Below are 9,386 nucleotides of genomic sequence, written 5' to 3'. Positions count from 1 at the left end.
TGAGAAGGTGTGTCCCCTTCTCATTCAACTACTTTGAAGAATCTAAAATATAAAACATATTCTGGTTTGTTGAGCATTTGTTTGTTTACCACATAATTCCATATGTGTTCCTTCATAGTTTGGATGTCTTCAATATTAATCTTCAATGTAGAAAAAACTAAAACTAAAAATAAATAAAAACCATTGAATGAGAAGGTGTATCCAAACTTTTGACTGGTACTGTATGTAAAATATATAAATACTCGTATACTAATGTGTTTTAAATACTAATAATAGTATTATAAGCATGTCTGGATGAGATCTTTATGTAATTACAATAAGTTTAGTAGTATAAAGTATTATAAAGTAGCGTAAAACATTATTATAAATTAAGGTTCCTACCCCATTTTTGTGAATTAAAGCTGATGTTGTATACTTGTACTAACCGACAGTGACACCTTGTGTTAAGAAAGAAAAGAACTTCACACTTACTCCTTTTAGACATTATCCTCCCTTTAGAAAACATTACAATGTGAATGTACAGTATTGTGAATAACCCACATGGTCACAGTTACACGTTTAATGTGCAGATACAGGAGGACAGGTTTTTATGAATGAATGATAAAAACATCAATTAGGCCCCGCCCCCTTCTGACGTCACCTCAAATACACGGAAGTAGATCAGAACTTGTCAACAAGAGAGGCCGACCGACATGGTGACGTACCGGGCTCCTCTTTTTCTTTTAAAGATCATTTTAATCATGCTGTTGTCTCTCCAGTCTTACGTGTTGTGGTCTGTTTGGGTGCTTGAAGCCTCCGTGTCTCTCTGGGGAACATTTTATTTCAGTGTCGCCGTCTAAAAAGAAAAGCGTTTCAACGTAAAACAGAAAGTCGGGGATGTTAGCTGTTAGCTGTTAGCTGGCCAGGAAGCTAACTAGCTATTAAAGCTCTTGTGACCTCCTCCCTCCCTCCTCCCTCCTCCCTCCTTCTACTCAAAACGAAACTATCTCCTAATGCTGTCAATGGGGACATTGTTTTAAACTTCTAGGGAACTAAACGAGGCCTTGCTTGTCCGGTTTACGACAGTTGTGTGGTTTTGCTTTACGGCAAATAAGAGAAAAATACTTTGAAACTGTTTCTGTGTGGGGAAGAAAATGGTAGCGTTCCTGTGTGTGTGTGTGTGTGTGTGTGTGTGTGTGTGTGTGTGTGTGTGTGTGTGTGTGTGTGTGTGTGTGTGTGTGTGTGTGTGAGTGAGAGTAACCACACTGTAATGGATTGATTTGGGATATACAGTACCAGTCAAAAGTTTGGACACACCTTCTCATTCAACTACTTTGAAGATTATAAAATATAAAACATATTCTGGTTTGTTGAGCATTTGTTTGTTTACCACATAATTCCATATGTGTTCCTTCATAGTTTCGATGTCTTCAATATTAATCTACAATGTAGAACAAAATAAAAATATTGAATGAGGAGGTGTGTCCAAACTTTTGACTGGTACTGTATCAATGTTTACTTCATTGCCCTGACGTGAAATACCTCCGTTTACGGCTCAATCAATCATAGTTATATTCATCAATCTCATAAATAAGTTATTAATAAGCAGCCAGGGTAATTTATTTATGTAACATAGGAAATACTGATCTCATTCAGTTGTAATATTGTATGATTCCTAAGCTGAAGTCTTATAAATTGAAATTGACAACTACAAATTTAGTTATTTTTATTAATGGTTAATAAGCTGATTCTTTAAAAAAAAAATGTTGGTCTACCAAATCTAAAAGAAAATGGTAAAAACTGATTCCACAGTTTGAGTTTACTTTTTCAGATTGCTTTTTTGGGGGGGCGGTTTGGACCAATGGTTCAAAAATCCAAATATATTTAATTTAGAAACATAGCAGACAAAGAAAGCAGCAGATGAGATCATTTAAAAGCAATACATTTGACTTAAATTACTTATCTATTGTCATGCCAGTTGACATTGTTTTCCCAGCAATTTAAAGCTTGAGCCCTAATCATAACTATCAAATATACTGTCTTGATGTGTTAGCTGATTAAGGGTCAGAGTAAGGGAGTAATAACTTTATGAGACTGTTTTATGGTTTACAGTCAGATCAGACACGCCTCTCATTTATCTTTTCTTCTTTCACTTTACAGATGAAGTCTTCCTGAACAAACCTCCCAAAAATGGCACTTCTCTGATGTTTGTTTACCCTTTTTAAATCTTCAGTTTTTATATAACTTCCAACATTTTAGAGGGGAAGCATTACCACAATGACCGTCACGTACAGCCTCTGTTCCCTCCTAGTTTTCACCATAACAGGTGAGTGAATTCATCAGTGTGTTTTTGACTGTGTATCTATCTAAGGTGCCTACTTTAAATTTGTATCAGGCAAAGGTTGTGTTTGCATATCTCATGTCATACAACAATATATCAGCCATGGTGATAAAACATCTTCTGCTTTTTGCTTATTTCCTCCACAGCATGCAGCCGTTTTGAGCCCGCCCTCTGCTCATGTAAGGAAACAAACTAGTCATCAGATTGTTTTTGTACCACGCTACTTCTCCAAACGCCTATTTTCCAACTGTAGTGTGATAACATTAGGCTAAATTGCTGAGGTGAAATTAAGATTTAATCAAAAATAGTCAAGCTGCAACACCTCACAGGTTTAATACCATATGCTGGACACTTCAAGCTTCAGAAACTGTTTTATATTCTTGACCTTTTGCTCTTCTGTCTCGCAGCTCGCTGTGGCCATTCCCTCCAAGTCTTAGACAGCAAAGTGGGGGAGATCAGGAGTTCTGCTTACCACAGCTGGTCCTACCGCTTCGGCTCTACTTATGACTGCTGGATCATCAAGGGTTCGGAAGAGGAACCCATCGTTCTCAGGTAAAGGCACTGGGGGGGAATTTGAAATGCCATCTGTGATATTACTACACAGAATCTAGGTTATATTGAAATGAGATCAGCTGAACAAAGTATTGACTGTCTGAATGACCTAGGATTGAGCAGTATGGATAAAACAATATTGAGAAACTCTTTATGGATAAAATAATCATAAAGGGAGGCTCATCCAGCAGGTTAAATACCCAACAGATGAATAAGCATGATCATATGAAGCCCCAAATCATATAAACGTCCCAAGTTGCCATGCTCAATGATTTGCATTATTGCAGATATTGTCAAATATTAAAGTGATTCACTTCCGTCTCAAAAAATGCTGCCTCATGTCTTTGTAATTTTGTGCAAGTGAGCTTGTGTCTTCACTGATCGTTGATCCAAATCCTTTCTCAGCTTTTCACAGTTTTCAGCACAGTGTAGGAAGGAATGGGTGTCTATAAAATCATCAGCTGGCAGTGAGCCGGTCGTCCTCTGTGGCTCCAAGCTGCCGCAACCAATGGAGTTCCCAGGGGGAAATATTACAGTGATGCACCACTTCCTCCCGCAGCAGTTCCCTGTGTCGTCTTTTCTGTTGAGCTACGCCAGAGGTATGATAGCAATGCGTTTGTTTTTTCTTAAACGTCTTTTGTTGAAACATTCGTAGAGTGCTGGCCCCATGAATCAAGCTTTATCACGTAGTAATGTATCAGCGTTTGGAAATAAGAATAACTGTATTAAGTATGGGTCTGTATTTTTGCCACACGGTCCAGTTCTTCTTGTCAAAATCTTAATTACTCTCTTTAAATCTTTAACCCCCTTCTGTTTCTACACATCTAGACTCTGGTGAATGCCCAGTAACATCCTTTGAGTGCCTCGGTGGACGCTGCCTTCCTTTCTCTTGGCGCTGTAATGGCCGGGTGGAGTGTCTCAATGAAGGTGCGGGCCTCGGCTCTGACGAACAGGGCTGTGATGAAGATTTCGAGACCCCTGAACCCCCAAAGTATGGCAGCACGCGGGCAGAAGAAGCCAAGGCTGATGATGGGGACTCTGAGAGACATTACGTTGAAGATTCTGAGTCCGATAGGTGGGCGCTGCTGAAGGAGAGGGATGAGGAGGAGGCGCAGTTGGATCGAGAGCAGCCTCAGACTCGCAGGCAGCCCGTTGTGACGCCCACTCCCATTGAGTGGCCCTGCGGAGGCCTGCTTCAGAACTTCTATGGGACCTTCTCCCCTCCAACCATTCGGGGCCCCGCTCTGTTCTGTGTCTGGACTCTGGACCCTCAGGACTCAAGGCCACTGAGACTGGACCTGCAGCAGCTGGTGCTTGGACCCGGGGACAGACTCACCGTGTACAACAGAGAGCAAGGCAAAGGAGACGTCATCAAAATTGTGAGTTATTTTAAACTAAGAAATGTATCCAAACCTTTTTTTAAAAACAATGTTTTAAAACGAGCTTTTGCTAACATGCTGTTCCCTCACTGCATCTTGACAGATCACCAGCGCCTCCAACTACAAATCAGTCCAAGTTGAATCCCACACCGGCCTGCTGTCGATGACGTACAAGACTCTTCCTGGCTCAGAGGGCAGCGGCTTCAATGCCACGTTCCACGTCGGGACCTACTGCCCCCCTTGGGAGGGTCGTTGTGGCGGATCGGCAGGAGGATGCTTCACCCAGGAGCAACGCTGCGACGGGAAATGGGACTGTTACGAGACGGGTAAAGACGAGCAGGGTTGCAGGGGCTGCAGTTTTAACCAGTTTGCCTGCGGAGTGGCGGGCCAGAGGGCGGTGCCATCCAGTCACTTTACTGGCAGACCCGTGTGCTACCCAGTCTCAGAGAGGTGCAACTACCAGCTGTACTGTGCCGATGGCAGCGACGAGAGGGACTGCACCGTGTGTCAGCCGGGGACCTTTCACTGTGACATGGACAGGTCAGTACATGCTGTTTATCCTCCCGTCTCCAAGAGGACCGTCGTCTCATTGTTGTTCTTTTGTTGACCTTGGTAATAGCAGTATTCAAAACAATCTCACCTCATTTAGAATCTGTTCTGGAGCTGATCATTTTCACAGCTATTTTAGATTTAGTCTAACTCTTTAGAAGAAATGCTCATTTGATTTAGTTTTAGTCATTATTTTAATTGTTTAGTCAAAATATCGTCTCTTAATTTTGTTAGCTTGTTTTTTTTAATTGTGCCTTAGACCTGTGTCAAATGACCTTTTTATTGTTATCAGATTCTGTTGAACATTTCAGTCAATTTAGTCCAGCCAAAATCAATCATTTTGTCATTTTGTGACAAGTTTTTTTTATTTAATTATCTGATGAAAAACACAGGTTAAGAATGCAGGTTTCAGTCCTGTTGCAGTAATGAGAACTAGAGCCAATCCACATGGTCCAACATTTATAAATATGAGTTAATCAACCACCCAAACCCAACCAACAAACCTCAAACTTTATGCATTATAGTTGTACAATTGTAATGACTGAGAGTTTTTATTTCTGAAACTATATTTTACGTATTTTTTTCATCAACAATATTGCATGGTTGATAATCGTCATCGTTGATGTTTAATGTGTCTGTGGCGTTTTGTCATTTTCTTGTCCGAGTGATGGAAAAGAGAGATAATTTACAAACATATTTCGTCTTAAAACATTTAACAGAATTACCACTTTCTTCATTAGGCGATAGTTCCCTCATTTGTTATTGTAGATGTTTGAACTTTTAATCCGGTTAGTCTCCAAAGTTAATATTTGAGGCTTACTCTCAAAGCAGCAGCTGACAACAGTCTTTCAAGGTTCATTTAGTAGCTGTTCAGCTAATATTTTTTGTTTTGTAATCAATTTTTGTTATGTCACATGAGCTAAAAGGGTTTGTGTCTTCACTGTGGTTAGTTACGTATCATTGCTAGGTGTGTCTTGGTTATAACACAGGTGAGTCAGAGGGTGTGTGCTACAATGTGCCCATCTAATTGATTCCCCTGAAGTATGGACCTAAATTCTGTGTATTTTCTGGGTGTATTCTACAGTTGAAATGAACTTCGGTTGTAATGAGAAAAAGAAAAAAAAAATCTGCACTTTCTCATATTCAGAAATGTTAAATTTTCAAAAAATAACCTCTGGTAATGTGCCTTATGTGTTTTTATTTACAGTGTATTGCTGTATTCAGCATAATACATGTATAACTGCAAACTTTGGAAAGTTTATCTGACCCATTTGGTTTATCTATAAAGCAGAACCTAACTATATAATATAAACTGCCAAATACATATTTTCAACTCAAGAGTCACAGCACTGCATTCTTAAACAATATTTGAGTACAATGTTTTGGATTCAAACTCTAACATTAGCTTATAAAATGATACATACATAAGATGTTTTCACACAGACTCGTACACCGTTACAGTTTCTAATGATGTGCCTTCATAAGGCTGGTTTACGATCGTGTGGTTTTATTAAAATGCTTCACAGCATAGCCTCGGGATGAAACTTCATGTGGAACTGAGTCTCTCACTTGAGTAATTCCTCCACACTCTAACACACAAATGGCCCATTGTTCCGTCTGCAGGTGTGTGTTTGAGAGCTGGCGCTGCGACGGCCAGGTGGACTGTAAGGACGGAACCGACGAGCTCAACTGCACCGTCATCCTGCCCCGCAAGGTCATCACCGCGGCAACAGTGGGCAGCCTCGTCTGTGGGCTTCTGCTGGTTATCGCCATGGGCTGCACCTGTAAACTTTACTCGCTCAGGACCAGGGAGTACAGGTAATTTTCAATTCTGTTACCAAAGCATGTCTGGCTTTCCAGACATGCTTTGTGAGGAAGCGGTGCTAATAATCTGAGATAGTGAGTCACGAGTTTGTTTTCCTTTCTACTAGCTTCAGTTGTTGCCAGCACAATCGGACAACACCTCTCAAACACATACCATGATGATGATGATTATGATAAGAACGAGCAGGCGGTTGTTGTTTTTGTTGTCAGTCAGCTTCCCATGTGCAATTTGTCAAAGCCAAATTGGGTTATGTTGCATGCACTCTTTTAAACACTTTCAAACTAGTGCAGCATCTTTTATGTAGTGCAAACTATCATAGAAGTGTAGTAATGTTCTGTGAAAGGTAGCTATAAAAGATTGTATTCTGTAAATGCATCTGTCAGTTGCTTTACAAAAGATAATGTGCTGACCGTAGAAAGCAAAGCGGCATTGTGTGTGTTCGTGCAAGAATGCATCTTAATGTTCCTGTTTGTGTCTGGCAGCCTGTTTGCACCGATCAGCCGCCAGGAAGCGGAGCTGATCCAGCAGCAGGCTCCTCCCTCCTACGGTCAGCTGATTGCACAGGGCATCATCCCGCCAGTGGAGGACTTCCCCACAGAAAACCCCAATGAGGTGTGAGGAAAAACAGCACTTATCAGCATGCAGTTGTTTACTGCTATCTGAAGATCAATAATTCCATTTCAGCTGATAATTAAAGAGCTACTGACGTGGTCTAGACTAGAGCATCTTGTCAGACGCTACAGCTTGCAACATTTTGTGACATATTTTTTTTTATTGGCTCCTAGTTCTGTTTTCATATATCTAAGAAATAATTTCCTGATACTGATACATTTTTATTTTGTCTTTAACCTCAGTGTTTAGTTTTGAACCCTGACACAAATGGGGCTGGATCCCAATATTTGACTATACGTATATTTGTTTGTTGGGTAGCTTTTTGTTCGTAAAACGTTAGGGGGAAGTCTTTGCGCGAGTGACAGAGGATATTCCCTGATGATTACTACCAAAGCTCAGGAGCCCTAGAGAGCCCAAGACACAGGACACCGAGTGAGACTAATCTATTGGCAGCTTACAGTAAAGTCCTACTACCTACTACCTCGGACTTAAGCCATGGTAAACACATCCCCATGAGTTGTAAATACTATGACGAAAAATTGAAAAGCTTTAAAGAGTAAAGGAGTGATAAAATAGAGCTCATTGACAATAAATTGATTCATGGGGAAAGAGGTCACATTGCTTTGTTGAGATCTCAACTTCATCCACTCGGAGCACACTGTAATCTATAGCAGCCCTTGTTTTATCCGTCTTTAAGCCATGCGCTCCACGTTATCAGCTGTAATTAATCCCCAGCAGGCAGTTGGCTGAAGTAGAAAGAGTGTTAAGATGTGCTGTTGCCATGCAGGTTCACCCTGAGGAGCTTTTATTATTAGTGTGTGAGGACAGCTGAGGTAGAAGAGGCAGAGGGATTAAGTGTTTAAATCAAAGCCTACTCTGTCTGATGGGATTACAGGATACTTACTTCTTCCATAAACTTGGATCCAAGTCTTGTGAATACTAAGTTTTTTTTTTTTAATATTTCAAATGATTTGACACAACTTCAGGATCTAGAGATGGTGCTTTAACTGCTCTTTTTTTCCACTCACCGTTCCTTTACATCTTCCTCCTTGTCAGACATCGTCTCTTTCTCTGAGGGGAATTCTCCAGCTCCTCCGTCAGGACGCTGCCAACTCCCCACACCGCAGACGCAGGCCCCGTTTCATCCGACGGGCAGTCCGCCGCATGAGGAGGTGGGGCTTAATCCCCAGACCTCCGTCCAGGCCGAGCCAGGCGTTGAGCCAGCAGCAGTCGGACGCCTCTCCCTCTGGACAGGAACCGGCTCCCACCAGTTCCTCGTCGGCTGTGGAGGCCGTCAACCAGCCGGTGCCTCAGAAACTTGGCTTGTTGGCTCAGTCGGAGCAGCAGCACCACCACCACCACCAGCAGCAGGAAGCACCGCCTCCTCTACCACTGCTGCCCGTCGCTTCCCCTCCTCCGCCTCCGTACGCTCCCCCAGCTCCAAGCCCGGTCACCCCCAACACCCCTCCTGTCGCCGTCCCCCCGAGCAGCCCCTCTCTGGCCTCCATCTTCCACACGCTGGGCCTGAGTATCTCCCTCTTCAGAGCCTCGCCCTCCTCCACCAACTCCATGCCCCTCTCCGCCTCCCCTTCCTTCTCCTTGTCCTCTTCAGATGACGAGGTGCTGCTTATCCCTCTGTCTGAAGACACCACCTCAGAGGACGACGTGCCCATGCTCACCTGAATGACTCCCTCACCCACCCACTAACCCCACACACCCCTCCTTTTAATCTCCTTCACTCGCTGATAAAAACTGAAACCCAGTCTTTCCACATTTGTTTGAACTAAAGCACAGGAGCGGCTCACACCGAGACTCACCCGCACTGTGCAAGTCTGGTGCCTTTTTGAACTTGCTTTGAGTTGGATTTGTTGACTTATTGAATCAAGTATTTGACAATTTTTTTTTTTTAAAGACCTCCTTGAAATGGTATCAGTTTTAGACGAAAAAAGCATGGCTGACGTATGTTTGAGAGGAGGTGTAGGTGAGTATTGGATGTGCACTCACTTAATGCTAGGCTGCACATTGAAGGTAAACTTTTGCACGGATGAATCTTCCCTATCCAGAGATTGAATGATTTGAGGTTTTTTTTAGATATCATGATGGAAAGTATTGTGTTTGTATGACTGCAACTGTGTGAATGCATTTGCGT

At 42.2% G+C, this 9,386-nt stretch overlaps 1 protein-coding gene across 1 annotated transcript; it reads left to right on the top strand.

Annotated features, from left to right (window-relative positions):
- The first annotated feature begins 640 nt into the window (after positions 1 to 640).
- lrp10 (low density lipoprotein receptor-related protein 10) lies at positions 641 to 8,923 on the top strand. The gene is made up of 10 exons (XM_054601442.1): positions 641 to 695; positions 2,140 to 2,305; positions 2,467 to 2,499; positions 2,728 to 2,872; positions 3,278 to 3,471; positions 3,701 to 4,251; positions 4,355 to 4,791; positions 6,424 to 6,618; positions 7,108 to 7,237; positions 8,294 to 8,923. Exons 2-10 carry the CDS (start codon positions 2,257 to 2,259, stop codon positions 8,918 to 8,920), a joined length of 2,361 nt encoding a protein of 786 aa, XP_054457417.1. The 5' UTR covers positions 641 to 695; positions 2,140 to 2,256; the 3' UTR covers positions 8,921 to 8,923.
- Positions 8,924 to 9,386: the final 463 nt, after the last annotated feature.

This window comes from Anoplopoma fimbria, chromosome 7, assembly GCF_027596085.1.
Source record: "Anoplopoma fimbria isolate UVic2021 breed Golden Eagle Sablefish chromosome 7, Afim_UVic_2022, whole genome shotgun sequence".
Taxonomy (NCBI): domain Eukaryota; kingdom Metazoa; phylum Chordata; class Actinopteri; order Perciformes; family Anoplopomatidae; genus Anoplopoma; species Anoplopoma fimbria.
The sequence above is the reverse complement of the archived record's forward strand: the minus strand, read 5'-3'. Positions and strand labels throughout refer to the sequence as shown.